At 40.5% G+C, this 26,028-nt stretch overlaps 1 protein-coding gene across 1 annotated transcript in view; it reads right to left on the bottom strand.

The window, feature by feature from the left end:
* Positions 1-9,651: 9,651 nt before the first annotated feature.
* The window catches only part of Slc24a2 (solute carrier family 24 member 2), a 233,758-nt gene continuing 217,381 nt past the window's right edge, over positions 9,652-26,028 (bottom strand). The window contains exons 7-10 of the mRNA XM_042692946.1: positions 23,404-23,544; positions 16,357-16,446; positions 12,639-12,805; positions 9,652-9,984 (exon numbers count right to left, since the gene is read on the bottom strand). Of these exons, the coding sequence (XP_042548880.1) occupies positions 9,735-9,984; positions 12,639-12,805; positions 16,357-16,446; positions 23,404-23,544 (648 nt within the window). The 3' untranslated portion in view covers positions 9,652-9,734. The remainder of the gene's footprint in view (positions 9,985-12,638; positions 12,806-16,356; positions 16,447-23,403; positions 23,545-26,028) is intronic.

Below are 26,028 nucleotides of genomic sequence, written 5' to 3'. Positions count from 1 at the left end.
TTAATTTGAGCATAATCAAAGAAGAAAGTGACCATGAGTTCTTATTTGTATACAAAAACTTTAGAAGTTCAACCAGTTGTGTACAATGAAATTTAAAATAGGATAAATGCTACATTTCTCATCATGTAAAATCAAATCCAGTAGGGCATTTTACAGTGTTATTTTCTCTCAGTGCTGCTAAAGAAATGTCTATCATTTTGAATTTACAACATGCCAAAGATGACATAAATTATATTTATTTTTGTTCTCCTTAAGACTGTGAGCAACAATTTCCAAGAAATCATGTTCAACTGCTGGGGTTTTTCTGGGTACTAAATAAAATAGCTTTGACTTTCTAACATAAAAAAAAGTTCAGGGGGCTGGGAAGTTGGCTCAGTGGTAGAGCGCTTGCCTTGCATACCTGAGGCCCTGGGTTTGATTTCTCAGCACCACATAAGCAAAAAGAAAAAAGCCGGAGGTGGCGCTGTGGCTCAAGTGGTAGAGTGCTAGCCTTGAGCTGAAGAGCTGAGGGACAGCGCCCAGGCCCAGAGTTCAGGCCCCACAACCGGACCTCCCCCCCACCCCCCAAAAAAAGTTCAACAAGGTGTGTGTGTGTGTGTGTGTGCGCACACGCGCGTGCAGTATGGGCACTGTCTCTGAGCTTTTTTTGCTCAAGGATTATGTTCTACTACTTAGGCCACAGCTCTGCTTCCAGCTTTTTTGATGGTTAATTGGAGATAAGAATCTTTCTATTTTCACAATTTTAAAAAAAGAGTTATTTAAAAAAAAAGAATCTTTCTGACTTTGCTGCTCTGGCCTGACTTCAAACTGCAACCCTCAGATCTCAGCCTCCTGAGTAGCTAGGATTACAAACCTGAGTCACCAGCACCTGGCAGATAATAAGATTTTTATTTGACCTCAAGGTCTTAGGCAACACTAGTCTTTTAAACTTAGAGTTGTAATATATTTAATTTACTCAAATATAATTGCCTGGGAGCAGGCCTTTCAGTGTATAACATGACCACAGATGTGTCAAAGCTCAAATGCTGTTAGCAATCACTGAGTAAATGGTAGTTACCCTTAATATAACTTTTGCATATCCCCTTGAATTCTTGCATTCACTTTTCACTATGTGTATATTTCTTGAGACTTTGAGGGCCTGACTGCAGGTAAGGATTACTCTGAAAAACAACCTAACACTTATTTTTGAGTCAATAACTTTTATTACTATTATTTTTCACACCAAGGAGACTTAGTTACATAAAGTGATACTGTATAAGTTGATTATCAGTAGTAGAAGCACAGAAATGTGGACTGTGAAACAGGAAGAAACGCCCGTCAGAGGAAATCTGTGTGACAGAAATACATTACTCCAAATTGCCTATGTACAAATAAATACAGCTTTCAGGTATATACAGACATATTCACAAAGAATAAACTGACACAGCATTGCCATTCATCTTGTCATCCAATGTAAGTTTCTTACAACAAACACAACACACACACAATGACAAAAATGATTTAGAAGTTCATCCACTGGATTCTTCTAAGGGAGAAGATAGGGGTTAAAGTGCAGGCAAACAAATGAGGCTTGAAACCTTGTTTATCCCTAAAAAGATCCTTTACAAAAATGGCATTCTGATCGAGTTTTTAATTTTTTCCAAAAATACTTGTGAAAGAATTTTCAAAAATTACTTTAAATTCTTTTGATTGATATGTCATAGATTGATGGGGTACAATGTGATGTTTGGATTCATGTAATGATCAAATCATGGTACTTAGTTGTGGGCATTCTGTTGCACAAAATGAGTAAATATAGTTAATTCATTGTATATCTCAAAATAACTGAGAGGATTTTGAATGCATTTTGATATTTTTAATGTAAGCTGTCCAAAAGATAGTTTGCGTGTTGTAGGGCAAATGCCTATGTGGGTATCAATGTTGCTATCTTCCCTGTTCTAAAAACACACAAATTGCCATCTGGGGAAGATATGATTGTCTAATTTCTCTTTCCATTACTACTAGCAGTGATGTCACTCAAACATGAGTGGAACTTTTACACTTCTTGCTTTTGATGTAACCCTCTTTGAGTCTGAAGTTTGAAGATAGAAGCTGTTGCTTGAGGAGAATTTTCAGACTTGGGCAGAAGAAACTACAAGACTAGGTGTGCAAAGCACAGTGATACATTTTGTGTAGAGTCCACCAGGGCATATGCCAACAGAGGCTCTCTGCTATGGATGGAGTCTCTGCCTTTGGAGAGATTCTTGAACCCCTCACAGCCTCTAGCATCACTGGAAGATGTTCACTGAACATCACTGGCTCTGCGTCACACACCCTTTATTCTGGCTATAGAAGCAAATAAAGTTGATGGGCTTGTCCAATTTAATACTTATGATTACATAGATAATTTAAGTACTCAGTTGTGGTGGACCTAGGTAAGCTCCTATTAAGTGATGTTCAGTAATGACTTTAGTTTTCATTCACATAAGAGGACAAGTCATGATGACGTGAAAAATCAAAAGTTTTAGTTGTGGGGACATCTGTATGTATGTATGTGTGTGTGTATATATATATGTATGCAAACAGTCCACTAAATTAGACCAGAAATGGTATATTTTAGCTGCAAACAGGGGAAAACCATCTAAATGCATTGTGAGGTCTGCTGTTTCACACGTTTTCCAAAGGAAAGTTACTGATTTACACATAAGAAATTATTGACCAGCTAAATATATATTTTTGCCATTTTTATAAGGGAACTCCTTAGATCTATCCTGTCTTTATACAAAAACTCAAATATATCTTAAATTTCCCAGATATGTTTGCTAATTATTCATTTCATTCTCCATATGGGTTAAACCTTACTTTATATAACAAATAGATCTTTGCCAAAATAGTTAACTTATAATTTTTAAAAAAGAAATAATTTCAACGTAGTCTCAGAACTTATGACTTAAAGGAACCATGTAATAAGTTATTTTGAAAATGAATGCTTTTGTGAAATGAACCATTATCTTTGATTTTCACAGTTTTATTAAAACATATATCTAAAATTTATTAGTAGATTAGGCTTGTCTAGAACAATAATTGGAGGTAATAAAATATAGAACAGATAAACTCCAATTTACGACAAACGATACAAAACAGGAATGACTCATGGACTGCTTATTGATTGACTATATTCAGAAGCCCTGAATATATGTATTATTGGTATTTGTATGGCTTTAATTAAGAAGACAATTGTCTCTTATGAAGTACTATAAAGTGCAATATTAAAAAATTAAAAAACCCAAAAGGCATCCATTGTCCTTCAGTTTTTATCCTGATGAGAATTGAAGATTTGTTTAACTAAATGGCAAGAAGTTCTCTACCTTTAATTCATTCATGCAGTTTCATTCTTGAAATGATTTTATTTAGAAATCCAGACTTATTTCATTTTCTTCTTTTTTTGTGTGTGACATGATTTTTTAAAAAAAATTAGTATTCTCTTTTGGTTAGCTGAGTGTTTTAGAGAATAATTACTCCCAAGATTTTAGTTACTTACAGATCCACCATGAAGAAACATGCAACCCAAAATACAAGAATAAAAGGAAAAAAGTTCCATTCTTTTTTTCAACCATACACCTGTCTTCCTAACCCAGGACACCATCAGCAACTATCTCACCTGCTGCCACAAGAGGAAGTACATTTACTGGGGATGAGTAGACTTCCAACTATTTTTTTTTAAAATATAAAATAAAAATGTTAATTCACCTTGGTATTTGTACTTACCTTGCAGATAAATACAAGCTCAGAGTTTTGGAATGACCTAAAGTGTGTCTCTTCTATTCTTAATTCTTCATGAGTACTGGATAATGACCTTGAAAACGATGTGTGTGGGCTTGACCTCAACTGCACAGCATGCTAATGCCATATCCAGTGTTCATTATTGTCTTGGAGGCCCAATGCTTATTGGTGTTCTTTGTATTCAAGACCTACTGGTGCTCTGGAGTTTTTTCTATGACTACACTTTCCTGTTCACCTTTTAGTAGCAATTAGAAGAGCCTCTCCTTACCTCCCCCCCCCCCAAAAAAAGTAGTCAATACCACATTGTTTGTTGGGTACAGAGGTATAGCATTTTTGAGTTTTCACATCAATATGAAGAGAGTAGAAGATCCTCATTAAGCTTGCCAAATATAAGTATACCTGGGAGGTTAGTGGTGACACTTTGCAGAGGTTTACCAACTGGCTTGACACCTGGAAGTGGGGCTAGAAACAGAGACTCTGGAGAGTGCAGAGTGTCTCAGTAGGCAAACATGAAGTGGAGGGGGCATCGGGAAGCTGAGAATGAACTGGCTTTATCCAAATGTCTTGGAAGATAAATGCAGTGGCTAGCGAGCACAGGATAAATGTGACCCAACAGTAAAGTATGACTTGGTCAGAGCAACAGAGGGGTGAATAACAAGGAAGTGAGGCACTGAGTTGCAGGCAGTAATTCAGTACTGTTCACACATCATATTTACATCATGTTTACTCATGAGGTTCTATAATTCAAACACTTAAAAAGGCTTAGCAAAGAGCTGTAAACTATTAAGAAAGGATAAACATGACTACAAAATTAAAATTTAAGAATATTTGCAATGAAAATAGTTAAAGGGTCATATAGTAGCAACTTCCAACTATGTAAGGAGTGATGAATGAAGAGTACCCACATACAGTTGTTTTCTGCCAAAAAGAAAAAAAAAATCAATAGGTTAAGCCATAACTTGGAGGCACTAGGGCTAACCTGAGTGGGGGGAGGGGAAGGTGGGGGAGACTTTTCTGATACTCAAAGTTGTTAAACGTTGAAACATTTCTGCTGGGATTCTTTCCAGTTGGAGGGTTGTCCTTTGGGTTAGGCTGAATAAACTCTCTCAATGGGATTCAGTCTTTGGTGGGAGCCTATGCAAACTCCATGGCACTCCTTCAATCTTAGGTATGTTTCTGTTTGCAAACTATTCCTGTATGTTTTTCACTCTGTTAATCCTTCACTTGAAGTGCTTTGGCTTCGATGATCTGTTGTCCATCACTGTTTGTATGCTATTTGAAACTGAACTGTAGGATGATTTTGGAGCCAGGCTGATTCCCCATGTGTGAGGAAGGCAAGTAAAATGAAAATCACAGGTTGTCTGGGAGACCTATTGAAAGCATGCTCTGCCTTCCTGTTGATGAGAAGCTCCAGCCTGTGCATCCCAAAGCATCCAGTGATGTGAAAGGAAGAATACAATAGTGAGGGTGATGGAGCTGAGATGGCTGTATTTCCTTTATTGCTTTTTCTGTTAGCTGTATATTAAAAAAGCTTCAAGCTTAAAAGAAGAAATACAAAGATGCAGAGTCAGCAAACTGAACTTTAAATAAACAGTAGGGCAGGAGTGTGATTACTTTTTTTCCTGAGGCCTCACTGACAAGCAATTTATTTTTGTAAATCTAAGACTTGATTAGGCCCTGGTAATTATTTGGAAAAAAAAAAGGCCTAAATATTTCTATTTTAAACTCATACGATATATTTCAATGTGACACTTGCTTTCATAGGAAGCCTTATACAAGTAAATTGTTTCTTCTTTTTTCTTTTTCTATTTTTTTCAACAGCTCTCTTAATTCGAATAGAAGTTAATTTGTGGAGGAAGCTATCAGTGTTGGGGATATATCTTTAACAAATAATAAGTCAGATAGGCATGTAAGACCTGCCTTAGCAAGAATGGGCATTAGCTTTCATAGCATTGGTCCCCGTTATCTCTTCTGGAATAGAGTCGCCAAGGATTAAATATAGACACTTATTGGTAGCAACCTGTTCAAGGTAAGGGAAACATAACATCCATGTAATTACGTGTGTGTGTGTGTGTGTATGTGTATGTGCCCATGTGTGTGTGCATGTACATGTGCAGGGAAGAAAACCTACTAATGTTTTCTGAAATGCTTACATTCCCACAGGTCACTCAATCATATCAGATACTTCAATGCAGAGCACTTAACACAATTCCCATTTTTTTCATATCTCTGTGGCTCTACCAGTTGTCTTTTCTGTGATCACCTTTTCGGTTCAGGTGGTCTGGGGGAGGGTGCTCCCTCTCATTGCTCATGTCCTATCTCACTGTCACAGAGGCATTTAAAAATGTGAGCAATGGTGGGGGAACTTGCTACCATTCTCTCTGCCCAGGACTGGCTACACACTAGCATTATCAAATGGCTAATCAGGGAGGCAGCTGTGTTTTGGTGAAAAGGCTGCAAATCACCTGACTCAATATCTCCCCTATAAAATAAATTCTGATGGCCCCTATCAGGTGACAACTGTTAGAAGCCTTACAATGCGAAAGTCCTTGCCTCTTTCAATGATCTTCTAAGAACGGCATTAAGCTATTCTGCAGCATCTGTCAAGCAGATAAACAACCCTAACCCCTAGTCCCTGCACACATACTGCTGCTTGAAGCTGTTACAGGCTGACTCAGTTTAGCCTGTGTTTAGCCCCTGTGTTTCATTTCATCAAGAACTAATCAGGTCCACAGGGTGGCTGGGCATGTCGTGGGCATTCTCAGATGCAATTTAGGAGTTTCTGTTTTAAACCTCTTGGCTTGATTAACTTGTTCTCTTGTCCTTGTATGACAGCAAGTCATAGCAAGGTGACAGCAAGAAACAATTTGAGTACAAATCCTTTATTTTAGAGTGACTTAAATTTTAATATTAGCTAATACCTTTTTTTTTTCCAGAGAAGAAAGAGACTACCTGTAGTTGGAACTTTTCTCCATGCTTTCTGTGGCATATACTTTACCTCTAGCTTAGCATTAGGAATGTGGTTGGCCTTTTCTTTAAGACTATAAATCTATATTCTGGAGTCTGGAAATTATGGGTATGTATGTGTATGTATACGTTTATGTGTGTAGAATAAATCAACCTTATGAAATCAGGAAGAAATGGTTGATGTGAATGACTTTTCCTTGACTTTGGCAAACTTGATGCTCTCTGGTTTAGATTTCAGAATGAGATTGAATGTGATGATATAATGACATTTGTGTACATACAGATCTGGTGCACATACACTCAAAGACACACCTGAACACAAGAGCCGAAAAAGGATTAAAAATGACTGACCTTGAAAACCATGACATGGAAAGTATTTTTTGTAATTAGGTAAATGATTATGGGCTAACACATAAGCATGTACTCAGAGTAGGGGAAAGCAAGGGCAATAAGGGAGGGAGAGGGCACAGCTTACCATGGGCCATGCTCACCCCATATCATGGACAGGGCTGGATAGGACTGTTATTGTTTTGCTTTTCATTAAAGATCATAACACTTCCTATGGAGCACAGCTCCCCAATCTTAGGTAAGGAAAGTGCTTTCTTGCCAGTCTTCCCTGTGAGCTTGGAATGAATGGGAAGGAATAAGAGATGGGGGAGCATCAGGAAGTGCAGAAATAAGAACAGGACACCATCCAGATATCCTGCAACCTTTCTTACTTTATGTATCTATCTGTAGCTGAGTTTACCCTTCAAGACAATAAACCAGTCAACAATACAGAATTTATCCAACAACCAAATGTGTTGTTCTTCTAGCAAACCATAGGGCAAAGAACAGAATTTAAAAACTCACAGTCCACTTCCTTTTTATCTTTTGTGATAAGAAGTCAGCCCAAATGTTTACCTCAATACCAAGTCCTGCATTGATGAATGAGATGTGTTAGTTTGTTTTTTTTCTTCACACATTTGAAAACTTAAGATTACACAGTTGGAGAGACTTGAAAGCTAATTGGCTAGGTGGCAGCCATCTTGATTTCTCTTTCCTCAGGGGCAGGGACACTGCTTGGTGTTGTCATGCTATTTAAGTGAGCTGAAAGTTCTCTGGCAGGAATAGTAAGCTTGATGAGGTCATCTGATCTTTTTATTCCACTGTGCGTTCTGCATCCTGCTGCCCTGTTTAAAGGTGTGGGTGCTCACAACACAGTCATGGCAGCCATCAGCTATAGAGCAGACTAGAGACATGAACACGTGCAGTGAAATTCTCCATATAGGATGTATATCAACTTACAGGTAGGGTGAGTACAGAAGAATCTATAGAGGCTACACTTTTTTTTTTTTAAATTTTAAGGAAACAATGACTTGGTGAAGTGAAAAATTCTGCATGTATTAAAATCAATTTAGTTAGTCCTCTCCCACTCTACCATTTTATTTTCTATTGAAATAGACCTGAGAAATCACACAAGGTATCAAACAGAATTTAGGAGCACTGAATGAAGTGAGGTCAATACAATTAATAAATCAAAATGTGCCAGTGACAGTCTTGACAGTGTAACGAAATTGTGGCATATAGTCTCCAATGAACTCTAAAAATGAAGAAAAACAGGAAGTTCTCTTCTGATGGGAGAGAGACATAGATGTGGCATGGGCTTAACCAAATCCTTGGCACAGGACTTTGAAACCTCCTGGGTGTACCAAATGGGCTAATGCCTCTGCAAACATTCCAAAACTGCTTCCAATTAGGCAGTACTGATCGAGCTAGTTTGGATCTATTGGGAGTAATGATTCTTAGACACTGAAGCCCTTTATAACCACATTGGGAGATGCTTTAAGGAGCTTTGCCTTATATTCCCATTAGGTGGTAAGTCCTGCTGAGCACCTCTACTGAATGGTATTTCTCATCGCACATTTAGGCTCTCTTGGCAGGCATTTTTGACTATGTGTGAGCCCTTAGCATCAAAATATGTCTAAATGACATCACAGCTAAAATTGCCCTCCTTCTTTTGATGACAATGGGACATGCATTGTTGGAACAATATAGGTTCAGTTTATATAGTTTTGCTTGTCCTAGAAAAGCACTAATTTGGCTTGCAATCATATTTTCTACTTGCATGCTGGGGCAATATAAGGAAAATAAAATAATCCAATCCTAGTCAACTTTCTCTTACCCCCAAACCAGTATTTATCCAGTCTGGGTTTCACAACTATAGTCCTAAGGAACCAGTGGTCTCAGTCACTGTACCCCCATTGGGGTTGGCAGACAGTCTTCCCTGTTTGGCTTGTGGAAATGTTTTGGAGGGGTCATTACATTTTTTTCTCTCTTAAACCATCTTCCATGCAATTTAGTTCCCTCAACCATCCACTTTACTAGACAGGACCAAGTAAGCTCAACAATGTCACTTTTGTCTATTGATTCCATTCATTCACCTTGAGAGGTAAAGACCAGATTGAAGGTTAAAGGTTGATGCCCCTCTTCAAATAGGTACTATAAATATACTAGAGCTATCCCTGAAAAGATGCATGTGTACTTAATATGTATATGTGGTTATATATATATCTATCTATATATATATAACTTTTTCTTTCTTTGTATTTGTGTACAGTTATGTATTCTTCTATGGAAGGAGAGGTATAATACAGGAGCAGGCAAAATCTGTGTATTCATGTGTATATATTTATAATATGTATATTTTATATGCATACATATACATATATATAGCCTCTGTCCTTGTTTGCATCATTATAACGGATGTACCTCCGACCAGCGAGGAGTACCTGTCATTGGTAAATGGAGAGAAGCCTCGGTTTTCTTTGTTTCTAAGTAGGCAAGGGTGAAGCAGCCTGTGAAGTGGGAAGGTCTAATGAGTAGCCATCTTCCTCCCATCCAATAAGGAGGGCCACTTGGTTCCCAGCGCTGTGTGTCAACTGCTTCTTCAAGAGGTTGAGGAGCCTAGAGCCCAGAGCAGGAGGGTTCCATCCATGCTATTGATTTAAGATATGGCTTTTCCACTAGATGGAGACAGGGCACAGGAGAACTTTGTCTTCTAGGAGGATACTGATCACCAGGAATACGAAGTAGAGACCAAACATGATGAAGCCCAGGACTTTGTTCATCCGCCATCGGCAGAGGGCAATGGTGAGGATGACGAAGAGCAGCATGATAAAGAGAAGGACAATAGCGCAGAAGAGGCCATTGCTGCTGACGGTCACTGGCTTGAATCTGTGAATGATGCTGTAAAGGAGCCAGGGCAGGGGGAGCCTGCGAGAGTAAAAGGCAGAGCAGGGGGAGGTGGTTAGACAGTGATGGACAATCAGACATGGCCAAGAAGGTATTTGATAATACATCTAACACATGGAAAAAGTAGCGAGTGAAATATTGCTCTCAGCCCTGGGAAGGTGAATTGAAGGATTTATGCAAGGGAAGGGGAAGAGAAAACAATGGAGAGAAGGTATAGAATGAGTGGTAGAAAATTAAAAAAAAATTCTGTACAGAGGGGTTACAGTTACATGAGTAAGGTAATGAGTCCATTTCCTATCGAGCATTGTTACCCCTCCCTTGTTTATCCCCTACCATCCCTTCCTGTCCCACCTCCCCAACCCCTCCCTCTGCGCCCCCAAAGTTGTAAAGTTCGTTTTCAACATAGTGTCTTGTACATCTCATTGGTATAATGGGTCAACCTGTAACCTTATTTCAGCATTTTGTTATTTCCCTTTTCCTCCCCAAATCAGAAAAATGTATATACAAATGGGTGTGTGTATATATACATACAAAATGTATATATATAAACATATATATAAAGAAGGTTTTGCTGTGGAAGATGTTAATGATTAAAAGATTTTTTTTCTGACAGTATTTAAGATTTGTTTTCTCTCATGTCTTACTTGTAAGAGTGTTCCATGATACTTTTCATTTGTATTGACATGACTGTGGTTGCTTATTCTAATGAATTATTATTCAATTAATTTTACCTTCAAAATAAAAAAAATAAAAAAAGTCGAAACATAGGATATCAATGAACTAACAATCTAAAAGCAAGGGAATTGGCATAGTGATGGGGGGGCCATGATATCAATACATAGACTGAAGGTTTTTTTCTGGAAAAAATCTTGACAATTTTTTTTCCAGTGCCAACCATCAACTCCAGGATGTTGTGCATGCTAGGCAAGTGCTCTAACACTGAGCTACAACCCTAGGCCAAGAGGTTGGCAATCTTGATTTAAAAAAAAAAAAGGCCTTTCTGAAAGATTGAAAGAAAACAGTGTGCGGTCGGAGGTATGGCTCAGTTGGTAGAGCCAATGAATGAAAGCATCAGGTACTGAGTTGGAAACCTGGTCTTGGTCCTAAAAAAGAAAAGAAAAGAAAGAAAACAGTATCTTACACTTATAATCTGTTTCTTTCAATTTTATGATGTATTAGTATCCCTTAGTACACCTGATTTCTTCCCCTTCATTTGATTTTTTTAAAGTCTACTAATAGATTTTGTTCCCTAAGCAGAGTGACAATTCCGAACTACACCGGGAAAGACAATTTCCAGGAGCATCATGGGAATTAATCAGGACCCTGGGAGAGAAATGTGGCCTAATGGTATGGGTCTTCCTAGGGGCTGAGCAAAAGTAATTGGTTCTAACTATTGAGCCTAATGATGGAGAATATTGGCTGGGAAGATGCTGACTCAGCTAGTTTTCTGCAGAACTAAGGGATTTTCAGTTTTAGCAGGGTGTTTTTCAAAAACAAAACCCCAAACAAACAAACAAACAAAAACTTTGAGTATCAGAGTCACAGCGGAAGCAATGATAATAACAAGACTGCCAGAAATTTCCAAGCAAAGAGGTAGGATGTCTGTATTTGGCTTGTGTTTATCCCAATTTACTTTAAAAGCCATTCTTACCTGGGGCTGGTAATATAGAATATGAATATTGAAACAAAAAATACTGAGAAACTACCAAAGCATTTCAGTCCTGCTCAAATAGCACCTACTTATTGCATATAGTAAATGCAGTTATGGAAGCAAAGTTTCCTTCTTTTCTTTCTTTTATTTTTTTTTGGTCAGTTGTGGGGCTTGAACTCCAGGCCTGGATGCTGCCCTGAGCTCTTCAGCTCAAGGCTAGTGCTCTACCACTTGAGCCACAGTGCCATTTCTGGTTTTCTGTTAGTTAATTGTAGATAAGAGTCTCACGGACTTTCCTACCCAGGCTGGCATTGAACCGTGATCTTCAGATCTCAGCCTCCTGAGTAGCTAGGATTATAGGCATGAGCTACTGGCACCTAGCCATTGTAAAAGTGATGTAAGAGGGGTTACAGTTATATGTCAGGTAATGAGTACCTTTCTTTCCAAACAGTGTCACCCGCTTCCCTCATTTTCTCCCAGTTTTTTCCCTCCTAACCCTGTTTCCTCCTCCCCAAGTTGTATAGTTCATTTCTAATACCCCTATTTTTTTTTTTTTTTGGGTACAGTCATGGGGCCTGAACTCTGGGCCTGGGCCTGGGCGCTGTCCCTCAGCCCTTCAGCTCAAGGCTAGTGCTCTACCACGTGAGCCATAGCGCCATTTCCAGCTTTTTTCTTTTTGCTTATGTAGTGCTGAGGAATCGAACCCAGGGCCTCAGGCATGCAAGGCAAGCTCTCTACCACTAAGCCACTTTCCCAGCCCCACCCCTATTTTCTTAAACACTCACTCTATAGGAAGGTATGTGTTTCTGCCTGTCTAGGAATGACTTACTCTTCATTAAGTTCTCTGAAAGTGAAAAATAGAATTAGTGAAACTGAATGATACCCCTTGTCTTAACTTGTTGAGCTGAATATTGTTGTGTTTTGTCTTCAGAGAGTCTGATCATAAATTCATAATCTCTTGAACAATGGAAGGGATGGAAGTGGCATGCATATTTATAGATTTTAGATTTATAGGTTTACTCACCCTACAGTGATGTCAAAAATATTGCTTCCAACAGAGCTGGACACGGCCATGTCCCCCAGTCCCTTCCTGGCTACTATGACACTGGTGATAAGGTCAGGGATGGAGGTTCCAGCAGCCAAGATGGTCAGACCCATAATCTCTTCACTAATGCCAATTGTCTCTCCAACCTAAACATTACAACAAGGATAAACAAATATTTCAATGCAATCCCTTTTAATGAATTCCTCTCCTATGTTGTGTTGAATGCTGAGATGAATGGGATGAATAAGTGACAATCATCGCCTCACTTTTATGACGTCAGATCCATTAAGTCAGCCACAAGCACATAGGATTAAATAGAACATCTCAAATAGCAATGAGCTATAGAGGGCTCAAGTACAGACACCATAGAGCATTTTCTATGGCTGAGCCAGGGAACCTACAATATCAGAGTTACAAAAGCCAACTGGCCTTTGAATCCAGGGGCCAGATTTACCCTTCCATTTTCCATCAGAGTTTAAGGGTTAACACCCACTGTCTCCATTTTTCCTTAGTATCTCCTATTGTCTGTGGTACTCATAAACACTTTTAGTCACTACTATTTCTTCAGGAACCTTGTGTTTGGGTGTATTCAGTTTGGTGATGTGAAACTGAAAATCTTCAGAGTAACCGTGGAAAAGTAACAGCCTGGGATTGGCTTTGGTATTTATGATGTTCTTGACCTATTGCTAACTGTTCCTGTACAATTGTTGCTTAGAAGTGCCTCCATTCTCCTGAGAAACTTGATTGTCTTGTTGGACCTTTCAAAAGCTATATATTCTGGAATCGATGAACTGCAGTTCTGAAAAATGAGAAAATAATACTATTTGTTTTCTAACAAAACCTACACGATAACATCCAGAGTTAAAAAAATTTAAAGGGTTAAAATTTTGAGATGATTTAAAGGGTATAGAAGGATAAAGTTTTTATGGACTAGAGCACATTTGTCTCTCAACCATTTTTTGTTTGATAGATAAGGAACATCTGGGTTTCTACTAGCATAAAAGCCTCAGTGTGAGCTGTTTTTGTTTTGATAGTCATGCTGCTTCAGAGTTGGTGAGCTGACTTAATTTGCCCTGTTCTCATTGTATACAGATCCATCAGAAAATAAGTGCTACCTCCGCCAGCATGGTCTTTGCCTTGGTCATGATGGGATGTCTCTTATACACAGCATAATCTAGTTCAGAGTAGGTTTTGACCATCTATTTGCTCATGAACAACTCAATCTGCACATGTAGCTAATTTCCCTAGGAAGTAGGGAAATAGACTGGCCTACCTGAGCAAATTATTCTCTTTGATTTTTATTTTGTTGTTGTTGCTGTTGTTAGATTTGGAGTGAAATGTCAAATATGATAAAAATGCTGACTAAATGATTGTCACTCCAACAAAGTTCCAATCTATTTCACACATTCTTAATAATTTGAACTCTGAGAGGGAGCTCTAAAGTAGTAACTATTTTCCAAACCACTTATAATTTGGAATTTAAATGTTGCTACAGATGGAGAAATGCAAAAGCCAAAGAGGAGAAATAGGCTGATGTGGTTAAAGATTCTGGGTGGGGACATTGATCATCCTGGATTCCTCACCAAGCCAACCACCCAAATTGTTCCCATCTGCAAGAAGATGATAATATCCACTAAGGTTGTTGTGATGCTTATCTATGATGATGCTTGTAAAGCAAACAGCACAGTGTAAGGTATAAGGTAAATGATAGCTATATAACTCAGATATTATTCCTTTTCCTCTCCAAATTATTTGACCATAACAGCTAGAATTTGGTGAATGGGTATAGAAGTTGTTGACTGGTGTCAATCTACAATGTGTGAAATGCCATGAATAATGGAGACTTTTCATTATGTCTTAACCATCCAATGAAACTATACGGCTCTAACAACTTTTCTGAAGCAGTCTCCATGGGCTTTTCTCTTGGAAGAACTTGTCCTTGAAGCTGACTTGGCAAACCAGAGGGAGGAGGAAGGGCTCAGGGATCAAATTGGGTCATGCAGATTCTTTTTAAATGCTTTCTTCTGGAAGTTTGATAGTTGTAGTTTCCACATTTAGAACGCTGATCCACTTTGAGTTCATTTTTGAGCACGGTCTGAAGTAAGGATCTAAGTTCACTTTTTTTGGCATATGGAAATCTAATTATTCCAGCACCATTTGTTGAAGAGTCTATCCACATATGTTCTTGCTATATATTTCCTTATTTCAACTTGCTACATTTCATTTATGTTAACAAGTTATAGTAATTTTAGGACTATATTAAACAAAGGATACAAGTGGGCAGCTCAGAGTTGATGTAGTATATAGTAGAGATCAAAGGCATGAATTTTGGAGTTGCGGAAACCTGGGTTAGGTTCTTCAGTTCTGCTATTTACTATGTAGATAATTGTGGGCAAGGCTCTGATCAGCTTTAAGCTGTATTATCTTTATGTCACAGATAGTAATATGCTTCCCTCATAGGACTTGGACATATGTACAGAGTTAATATCAAAGGTATAAAGACAAAGGGATGTGAACTGTCTAACATATACATGCTCAATTAATAATCACCACCACTTTGATTCTTGAGAATGGGAAAACCTTGTATCTAATTTCTTTCATTCATCTGTTCTAACCACAATTACTGACATTTTCTCTAGATAGGCATTTGACTGGTACCGAGTGAAAGCATTATTAATTTTATAAGTTGAAACTCAAGAAGAGGCCACTTGGGCTGGGAAGTAGCTCAGTGGTAGAGTTTTTGCCTTGCATGCATGAGACCCTGGGTTTGATTCCTCAGCACTGCATAAGCAGAAAAAGCCGGAAGTGGTACTGTGGCTCAAGTGGTAGAGCGCTAGCCTTGAGCTGAAGAGCTGAGGGACAGCGCCCAGGCTCAGAATTCAGGCCCCATGACTGACACATACACACACAAAAAAGAGGCCACTTGATCTCTAGGTCCTTTCCTGAGAGCCATTTATTGTTGTTGTTGTTATTATTATTATTACTGCCAATGCAGGGGCTTGGATTCAGAGCCTTGCCCTCTCTCTTGTCTTTTTCACTCAAGATTGGCACAGAACCATTTGAGCCACACCTCCATTTCTGGCTTTTTCCTGGGTTAACTGAAGATAAGAGTTTCACAGACTTTTCTGCCTAGTCTGGTTTTAATTCAAGATCATCAGATCTCAGGTTCTGGAGTAGCTAGAATTATAAGCTGAATCTTCAGCTCAAGGCTAGCACTCAACCACTTGAGCCACAGTGCCACTTCTGTTTTTTTCTGCTTATGTGGTACTAAGGAATTGAACCCAGGGCCTCATGCATGCAAAGCAAGCACTCTACCACCGAGCCACCCTCCCAGCCCTAGCACCTCACTCTTGACAGCCAGTTTTAAATGCTGAGAGCCAAACTGAATGACTTGTGCAAGGTAAAGTTCATGTCACTGAGCCAGATATAATCTTGACATTCCTGGCTTTATCTACACAGAGCTGACAACAGTCAGGCTTAGCCTCCTCTCCATGGCTTTCCTGTGGCTATGCCAACTTAATTCCTACCCACAGGGAAAGACTTGGAGACTAAGGAAAAGTTCAGTTCTACAATGTGACACTTGTCTGTGTTGTACTCTTGTCATTGTGAGTTTCAGAAAACAAACACATTGACTAACCACTTGGTAACCAAGGTTAGAGAAAAACCAGACAGACAGGTGTTGCTGCCAAGGTCTTACCTGGTGTGCCCACCAGACCATCAAGTAAGAAAATGCCGCAATCCAAGTGATGGCACCAAAGAACGTGATGGGAAAGAACTTCCTTGATGACTGCACAAAGCAGAAGAGGAGAGAGAGAGAGAGAGTCAGGGCTACCAACAGAGGCGATCTGACAGCCCAGAACTGAAACCTTGTATGATTCTCCCCTACTTCATCTTAGTAGTCTTAGCAATCAAAGGGCCCTACATACCCTGGGTCAAATAAAAACAGTAAAATTCTCTCTTGGAAGTATGAAGGTGGTGGGTGCTGAGTGATCACAATGTTGGTTCCCAGGCTAGAAGTCTCTTAAATAGAGCATCTGTTATTTCCTTCTGCTAGATGCCCAGATGTGCTCTATTTCTTCTCTATCCAAGGCCTGGATTCTCAGCCTGCACTCCAGTCTCGTAACTATCTCATATTATCATTCTAGCTCCTCCTCTTTCTTTGTTTGCTTTCAAGTTTGTCAGAATCTGTTTCTACTGCTTTCAAACCATGTATTCTAATAATCCATGGGTCCAACTCTGTGTAATTAACTACATTAAAAAGAAATGAGGGGGGGCGGGGAGGATTGCATGGGGAGGCGGGGGGGGGGGGGAGGATGGGAAGGGATGGGAAGGGGAAACAAAGGAGGAGGCTACAATGCTTGATAAGAAACGTACTCATTATCTTGTCCATGTAATTGTAACCCCTCTGTACAGTATTTTCACAATAAAAAATAAATAAAAATTAAAAAAAAAGAAAGGAGATTGATGAGTAGGTTTAAGAATACGTTGGTTCATCACAACAGTCCTGTGAGATGATCACACTCCAGCTCTTACAGAGATTGCTGGTGATAGATTGCTGTTTGCTAGGACATGGTAGCCACAAATCAGCTGGCGAAGACAGTGGCAGTGATGTCCAGTTGGAACATCTGCACTGGGAGGTGGGTATGTCAGACATTGTTCTGCACATTGTTTTCTCTTCTGTTCTCTACTCTAAACTATATAAAAGTCCAATTCTGTTTCTAGCTTTGGACTTTGTACAATTTCAAGCTTACATATTGTGTGAACATTTCAAAGTTTCCTAGGAATATCAACAAAAAATCAGACACATAAAATGTGGTGTTAAAAAAAAAAAAAAGGCCAGATGGGTGCTGGTGGCTCATGCATGTAGTCCTAGCTACTCAGGATTCTGAGATCTGAGGATCACAGTTTGAAGCCAGCCCAGGCAGGAAAGTCTGTAGGTCTCTTATCTCTAATAAACTACTCAGAAAAAGCCGGAATTGGTGCTGTGGCTCAAGCCATAGGGCACTAGTCTTGAGCACAAAGAGGCTCAGGGATGTTGCCTAGACCCTGAGTTCAAGCCTCAGGACTGCCCCCCTCACCCTTCCCCCCCAAAAAACCACCAGTGGTTTATGACTGTAATACTGGCTACTCCAGATTGTGGTCTGAAGCCAGCCCAGGTGGTCTGTGAGACTTTTATCTCCAATTAACCAGCAAAAATCTGGAAAGGGAGCTGGGGTTGAAGTGGCAGAGTGCTAGCCTTGAGCAAAAAAGCTCAGGGACAGTGCCCAGGCCCTGAGTTCAAGACCCAAGACCAGCACACACACACACACACACACACACACACAAAAGCTGTGTTTCTCATCACATACCACTTACGGAAAATCCAGCCTTGTACAGGGGGTTCTGTTGATATCCTTTGTGGAAAACTTGAACTCTTCTCAAACATGCCCAAACCAGCAGAATGCTGTCAGAGAGCTTGTCACTATTTATCACCAAAACCTTTTTATTTGATCAATTTTTTTTTTTTTGAGTCCAGTCGTGGGGCCTGAATTCTGGGCACGGGCGCTGTCCCTCAGCTCTTCAGCTCAAGGCTAGCGCTCTACCACTTGAGCCACAATGCCTCTTCTGGCTTTTTTCTTTTTGCTTATGTGGTGCTGAGGAATCGAACCCAGGGCCTCAGGCATGCAAGGCAAGTGCTCTACCACTGAGCCACCTTCCCAGCCCCTTTATTTGAAAGCTTTCTGTGCTGAAGAATAATCCCATGTTTTGCTTTGATAATGCTATCCAGTTTTGTCTGGGTAAATGAACCACAAAATAGACCTGATTGTCTAAAGGTATGTCGTGGGACTGTCACACAGGACATTTTGTGCCATGGCTTTTGAAACTTCATTAGAAGAAGAGATTTTGAATATTTCCAGTCTACTCTTTTGCTCTTATTTATTTATTTATTTTTGTCGGTTGTGGGGGCTGAACTCTGGGCCTGGGCACTGTCCCTCAGCTCTTCAGCTCAAGGCTAGCACCCTACCATTTGAGCCACCGCATCACTTCAGGCTTTTTCCCCAGCTTATGTGGTGCTGAGGAATTGAACTCAGGGCCTCATGCATGTGAGGCAAGCACTCTACCACTGAGCCAACTTCCTAGTCCCCATTTTAAATTTTTTAAATTTCACCTCTTTAGTTATTTTTTAAAGTATTATGCACACAGTCCTTAAATTTTGCAACAATCTTTTCTCTTTAAATGTGGCAGTTTGAGGAGCTATTTATTAGCTGAGATGTCTAGTAGGCTGAGCAGTCTTGATTAAATTGGGAGAGGGAATCAGGGCTTGTTTCCTCATGCTCCTTCCCTAAAATAGTTTAGACAGGGACTTAGTTCCTCCCAGGGATCTAAGTACTTTAACAGGAAATGATAAAAATGAAAAAAAAAGCATTAGTCAGGCATTGGTGGTTCACACCTGTAATCCTAGCTGCCCAGGAGGTTGAGATCTGAGGATCATGTTTGAAAGTCAGTGTAGGCAGGAAAGTCCATAAGACTCTGATCATCAGCTAATCATGAATAAAAGCCAGAAATGGAGCCATGGATCAAATGGTAGAATATAAACCTTGAGCAAAAATGTTCAGGGACAACATCTAGGCCTTGAGTTTAAGCCCCAGGAGTGGCACACAAAAAAAGTTATTAAGTTTTCAAAGTTGTGACTCAGACCTTCCCTCAGACCTTGACTCAGAGCAGATTTCTTTAAAGTTGGGAATTTGGCTGGATTCTAGAGATTAGATACCTTGCTTTCCTAGGCAAGGAGTTTATCTGACTGGACTTCTTAGTTTTCCCTTTGGCCATTAGCTATCACCTCAGAATGCTCATTTATATTGAGGCTCCCTATATCAGGAGTCATGCTCAAGTACAAGGAAGAGAAGGGCCCCTCTTGCCATGCAAGGCAATAAGTGATTAGAGCATTGGCCAGACTTGATTCTGAGCATCATTCCATAAGGCAGAGTCCCGCCCTACTTGACGTGGCATCTGGCCTGAGAGAGGTTTTTCCCACAGATTCCTAACTGTCTAGATTAGTTCATTTACTACATGGTGCCTGCCCCCTCGCCCCGAGGCAATATCTCACTTTTTAGTCCAGCCTGTCTAAGAACTTCGGATCATACTTTAAACTCCCTAAGGCTGGGATTAAAGGCATACCCAGATCAGAAGTTTGTCCATTGAAAAATGATTTTCCAAGTTAGAATCAAATATCTGAACTTATTTCTCATCACTGAGAACTTTACATCATTCTCAGTCAAAAGGTAGGAAGGAAATATCAAACTAAAGATTTAAAGGACTGAATTAAAAAATCAAAAGTAATTAATAGGTACCAACAGTACCTCATATTGCACAAGAGGCTCATTCAAAAAAGTGTAAATATAAGCCAGACACCAGTGGCTCATGCCTATAATCCTAGCTACTGAGGAGGCTGATATCTGAGGATCATGGTTTGAGGCCAGCTGGGGCAGGAAAGTCCATGAGACTCTCATCTCCAGTTAATCACCAAAAAGTCAGAAGTGGAGATGTGGCTCAAGTGGTAGAGTATTAGCCCAGGCCCTAAGTTCAAGCCTCAGGTCCAGTACACACACACACACACACACACACACACACACACACACACACACACACACACACACTGAATAAAATTCTTTTTATGAATTTTCAGAGTCTTCACATAAACTAGGAGTTGATAAAGTTGGGGCAACAACTCAGTAGCCACATCTTGAACTAGAGATGAAATTCAACTGCAGGTCTGCCTGATAGTACAGCCTGTGCTTCAAACATGTATGTCATCCTGACTTCCTAAAGAAAAACAGGACTAATAATGCTCAAAATATACCCAGCCGTAGACATAATGAGTGTCATCATCATAATACGAGGCTCGGCTCAGAATGTCAGAAATAAAAAAAGCATCAGGGAAACAGAGACCAGCATTCCAGCTGTATGGCCATCTGCCTCATTCAACCTCCCATATTGTTTTCGCTTGGAAAGTTTCAACCCTTTGTGCATCCACAGTCTGGCCGTTTCCCTATCAAACTATCTTTCCAGGCCTAATCTCACAACCTTCTTTTAGATTTGTCTGAACCACTTCCTCCTTATTTGGACTCTATAGTCTGACACTCAGACACATTGTCCTGGAGCACCTAGAGTTATGGAGCTACCAGTCTCATTGGAAAGGAGAAATTAGCCTGTGGAAGCCAAGGCCTAGCACATCAATTTGTGGTCAGTAATGGCGGCTCATTCTGACATCTGTTGGGCTAGGACTCCTACTAATTAGCAAATGAGCAAATTGTGTCCATGTGCTTTCAATTTTGTTTCCAGTGTAATGGTATACTTTACAAGCGGCAGCGAATGTTCTCATTACAAGCTTTCAGTACATCAGAGTGATATTGGCTTGAAAAAATGTGATCATCAAAGATGATCACATCCTTACTGATTTAAATTCAATACAAGTCACTGAGTAGCTATTCTGTGCAAGGTTCTGAAATACACATTTCTTTGTCACTCAAAATATAGCAGGAGAGATAATTGCCTTTGCTAGGTGCTCAACCCTGGTTTCAAACTCATGATCCTTCTGCTTCAGCCTCCTGAGCAGCTGAGATTACAGGTGGTTACCACTGCACCCTCCTTGAAGTATACATATTGAACAAAGTTCCCCCAAACACTTCTTTTAAGACTAAAAGTGTGGTCTTGGGGTTAATATGACTGGCATTGAAATCTCTTTACAAATTACCACTGGTGTTTAGCAATTTTTTTTTTAACCTTGTTAAGTTTTTGGTTTCTTCATCTGTAAACTCAAAGTAATTCCAAAAATCTAGTTGTTCTGATGATTTCCTGTTCATAAAATGGCTAGCACATAGCAAGTGCTCAGATAACAAGTGTAGTTGTTATATACAGTGTTAGCTTCATTTGGGATTTTTTTGGGGGGAGGGGGACTGGTATTGTAGAGCTTCACATTCATACTTGGTTTTGACTCAAGGCTGACACTAAGCCATATAACTACTTCTGACACTTTTTGCTGTTTATTGGGGATAAGAATCTATAGACTTTTCTGCCTAGGCTGGCTTTGAGCTGTGCTCCTAGATCTAAGCCTTCTGAGTAGCTAGCTACTAGTGACTGCCTTATTATGGTTTTTATGAGATGAGGAAACTATTACTTAGGGAGGTGAGAGTGACTGTGGAGACCTGGGCAGGAGTCCTAATGTTGTCTCTTACTGGAGTGTGATTAGACAAGTCACTATGCTCACCTGGGCTCAGCCACTTCAATCTGCCTGTCTTGAAGTAGACAAAAACTTGGTAAATAACAGAATTTTTTTTTTTTCTTGTTGGTCGTGGGTCTTGAACTCTGGGCCTGGGCGCTGTCTGTCAGCTCTTTAGCTCAAGGCTAGCGCTCTACCACTTGAGCCACAGCGCCACTTCCAGTTTTCTGGTGGTTAATTGGAGATAAGAGTCTCATGTGGGGGTGGGGAGGAGGGTTGGGTGGAGGGGTGGGAGGAAGATGGGATGGGAAGTGGAAACAAAGGAGGGGGCTACAATGCTTGATAAGAAATGTACTCATTATCTTGCCCAGGTAACTGTAACCCCTCTGTACAGTATTTTCACAATAAAAAAAAGTCTCATGGACTTTCTTGCCTAGGCTGGCTTTGAACCATGATCCTCACATCTCAGCCTCCTAAGTAGCTAGGATTACAGGCGTGAGCCACCGGTGCCCAGCTAATAACAGAAAATTTGAACACTTCCTTGGGCTCTCAGGCTCCTTTCTAGCTCTAACAAGTCCTGTGCTTATATTTCATTAGATGTATTCCATGCCAGGATATAAGAGAAGATGACTTGGGTGGCCTTTATTTTGCTTACTAGTTTCACCTTTTACCAAAAACATAGTCTTTTATTTAAGGTTAACACTTCAGTTCTTTTAATCTAAGAAATCTACAAATGTAATGCTCTTGTTAATTATCTGAGCCCAATAAACACTGCCATATAATTTGCATATAAATGAACTAGAAATAATACAAATTGGGAGTACTATTTACTCTGAAACTATAAGTATACAGTCATTTTCCTTATAATTATTGGTAAAGTTTAGGATCTTCCTCTTCATGAATATTTTTTTTTAAAAAGCACTGATATAAATAAAATTACGTAAGACAAACTGACAGAGCTGACAGGCTCTATAGGAGGAGAAACAAATATCTAAGAATTGATCGTTTTCTCTACTTTCTTTCTGATCCCTGCCTAGTTTCTTGTTTTCTGGTAGTACTGGGGTTTGAACTCAGGGTCTTGCTAGGCAAGACTACTGCTTTAGCCATACCCTCTGTCCATTCTGCTTTGTAGTTATTTTTCAGACAGGACCTTCCTTTTTCCTGGGGGCAGGCTTTGGTCCCTGGTGATCCTCAGCTGTGAGCCTTCCCTGGTCATTCAGGTCTTCCCATCCATGTGATCCCCAACATTAGAACAGAGACAATCTAGCTCCATTGGGCCTTATTGCAATCTCTGATCTGCAGTATCCATGCGCAGAATAGAATTGTGATTGTTTCCTATCATGATGTTCTAGGGCGGCTTGTTATACAGGTTTGGTATGAATAATCACTATGATTATGTGTACCAAATACAGAGGAATACACATGCATCTGTGCTACCTCCCTTTCTCCTTTAACACGAACAGAAGCAGACTAAACAAAATATCATGTTTTCCCCCCCATTTTCTTTAAAAACAAGGTATCATTTTCCAAAATGCTTTTACTCACAGGTTTGCGAACATCAGGCAGGGTCAGCCAGAGAGGAAATACAATGGGGAAAACAATCAAGAAGGTGACCTGCTTGCGGGCACTGGTGGGCCAGGCCAGGCTGAGGGGCTTGTCCTCCTCCTCAGCTGTCTCTGTGGTTTGCTGTAGAAACAGATAACACACAAACAGATGAAAAGGACGGGAGTAACACAGGCTACAAGAGCGAGACCACAGCAAGGAGGGAAGCACACTACAGGTACTTTTTAGATTTAAATGGCCACATTGGTCTGAGGTCCTGGGGGAAACAGCTTATTTGTGGGCACTGAGAATTTTCTTTTGTTTGGACACCTTTCAGCTTCTCAGTACTGGACGTGAGCTACATTTACTACTCATGAACTGTTTTGTGTGTTGGTGTTTGTACGTGTGCACGTGAACACCAGGGTTGAACTCAGGGCCTGGGGGCTGGCCCTTCTCTTCTTTGCTCAAGGCTGGCACTATCACTGGACTCACACCTCCACTTCCAGTCTTTTGCTGGTCAGTGGGAGGTAAGAGTTTCTAGGGGTTTTTTTGGCCTGGGCTGGCTTTGATCCTTGATCCTTAGAGCTCGGCTTCCCGAGTAGTAAGGATTTACCACTGACTGGCTACTCACAAACTTTTAGCGAGAAATTTATCTGCAGAGAGACAGCTCTCATCTTCCTCCTTCCTTCCCTGAGGACTGCATCATGAGATTCAGAATCCTTGGAAGAGCATTTATAAAAGTGAAAATGTCTTCCTTCCCTCCCTCCCTCCCTTTTTCCCTCCTTTCTCGCCTTTTTTCTTCCTTCCCACTGATTTTCAGCTCCTTACAGAAACACTTTGGTTAATAATTCTAATTTTTATTTTTTATTGTTGCTTGTGGGGCTTGAACTCAGAGACTGGGAGCTGTCCCTGAGCTCCTTTTGCTCAAGGCTAGCGCTCTACCACTTTGAACCACAGCTCCACCTCCAATTTGCTGGTGGTTAATTGAAGGTAAGAGTCTTATAGACTTTCCTGCCCGGCCTGAGCTGGCTTTAAACTCTGATCCTCAGATCTCAGTCTCCTGAGTAGCTAAGATTATAGGCTAGGATTATAGGCGTGAGCCACCAGTGCCTGGTAATTTCCATAATAATTCTGAGAAAGCTTCATTCTTTCCCACTGGCCCAGGAAGAAACAACAGTTTTGATGTGGGGCTGCCTAAACTTGTTGAATTCTAGAGTACTTCACCTGTAGCCAAAGGCTTATTATTCAAGCCTCTGTGTCAAAACTGAGAGAAAGAGAGGACAGCAGCAGAGCCGGGCAGTGACCCTGCACCGGGCCTCAGAACAGGATATAAGCTTCTGAGTCTGAACTGGCAGCCACTGTTATGGTTGCCAGCGGCTATAGTCAGCAGCTCTGAAGTCTCTGAGCCAGAGGAGACCAAAGGTGATCTGGGCCTGGCAGGATGACCATTAGCTTGTCAGATGGGCCCCCCAGAGCCTCAAAAAAAAAGCATAGCAGACCCCATCAATCACCATCTCCCCTGCTTGTTTAAAAATGAAAGTGCAGGAGCAGGACCAAGCATCAGATCTAAAAATACCAACAGAACTTTTCCATGGAGGCTTCCTTTCTAGACATTAGAAAGAGCCTCACAGGGTTCGGAGATCCTCTGCCCGTGGGCAGCTCCTGCCTGCTGCTCCTCTGGCTCCCAGCACCACACACTTTCTGAACAGCAGCCATGATCCTGCCAGCATCTGTGTCCCAAAGAGGGTGATATGGAGGGCAGGCTTGGGCCAGATGGCTCAGGGGTAAAGGACTCAACTAGAGGTCAGGGCTAATGTGAGGCTACTTTTCTATCTACTCATTTGGCAAACCCTAAGGACTGACAGAAGGATCTATTGTAGTTTAAACAATCATCCAGACTTCAGTCATCTCTATGAGTTGAAATACTACTAATAGAAAAGAGATCTGAAGCCATGTTAAAGATATGTGAAGAGAATAAGCTCTTCTGCTTTGGGTGTGTGTCCTCGGCATGGGATGGGGTCAGGTTAACAGGTGGAAATAGAAGGCTGGTGCAGTGGGATTTGGTCATCTGGGTCATCACTAAACACACACCTTCTATGGTCTATCTTTTTGCTAATGTAATCCATGTGCTCACTGCTGTCTTTCCTCCAATCCCAGGGCTTCTAGCCCTGATGGAAGTTTGGTTGCTGGCTCTGGTCTCTGTTCCAAACCACTGCTCCTTTTTCTGAGATGATGTAGCAGATAAAGCAAATCATTCGCTAGGGGCCCACTCATCTCTCAGCGTGTCAGCTGGCAGCAAGAATAATCTGTATGTCAATGAGGGTTCAGAAAACAAGTGTTTTCCTTCCTTCCTTCCTTCTCTCTCTCTTTCTTTCTTTCCCTTCCTTCCTTCCTTCCTTCCTTCCTTCCTTCCTTCCTTCCTTCCTTCCTTTCTTTCTTTCTTTCTTTCTTTCTTTCTTTCTTTCTTTCTTTCTTTCTTTCTTTCTTTCTTTCTTTCCATGCCACTTCTTGTTTTCTGGTGGTTAATTAGAAATGAGTTTCATGACTGGCTTCTAACTGTAATCCTCAAATTTCAACCTCTTGACTAGCTAGGATTACAGGTGTGAAGCACTGGCAGCCCAGCAACAG

Source organism: Dipodomys spectabilis, unplaced genomic scaffold (assembly GCF_019054845.1).
Source record: "Dipodomys spectabilis isolate Male_0828 unplaced genomic scaffold, ASM1905484v1 ptg000158l, whole genome shotgun sequence".
NCBI lineage: Eukaryota > Metazoa > Chordata > Mammalia > Rodentia > Heteromyidae > Dipodomys > Dipodomys spectabilis.
This window is presented reverse-complemented; position numbering and strand designations above follow the sequence as displayed.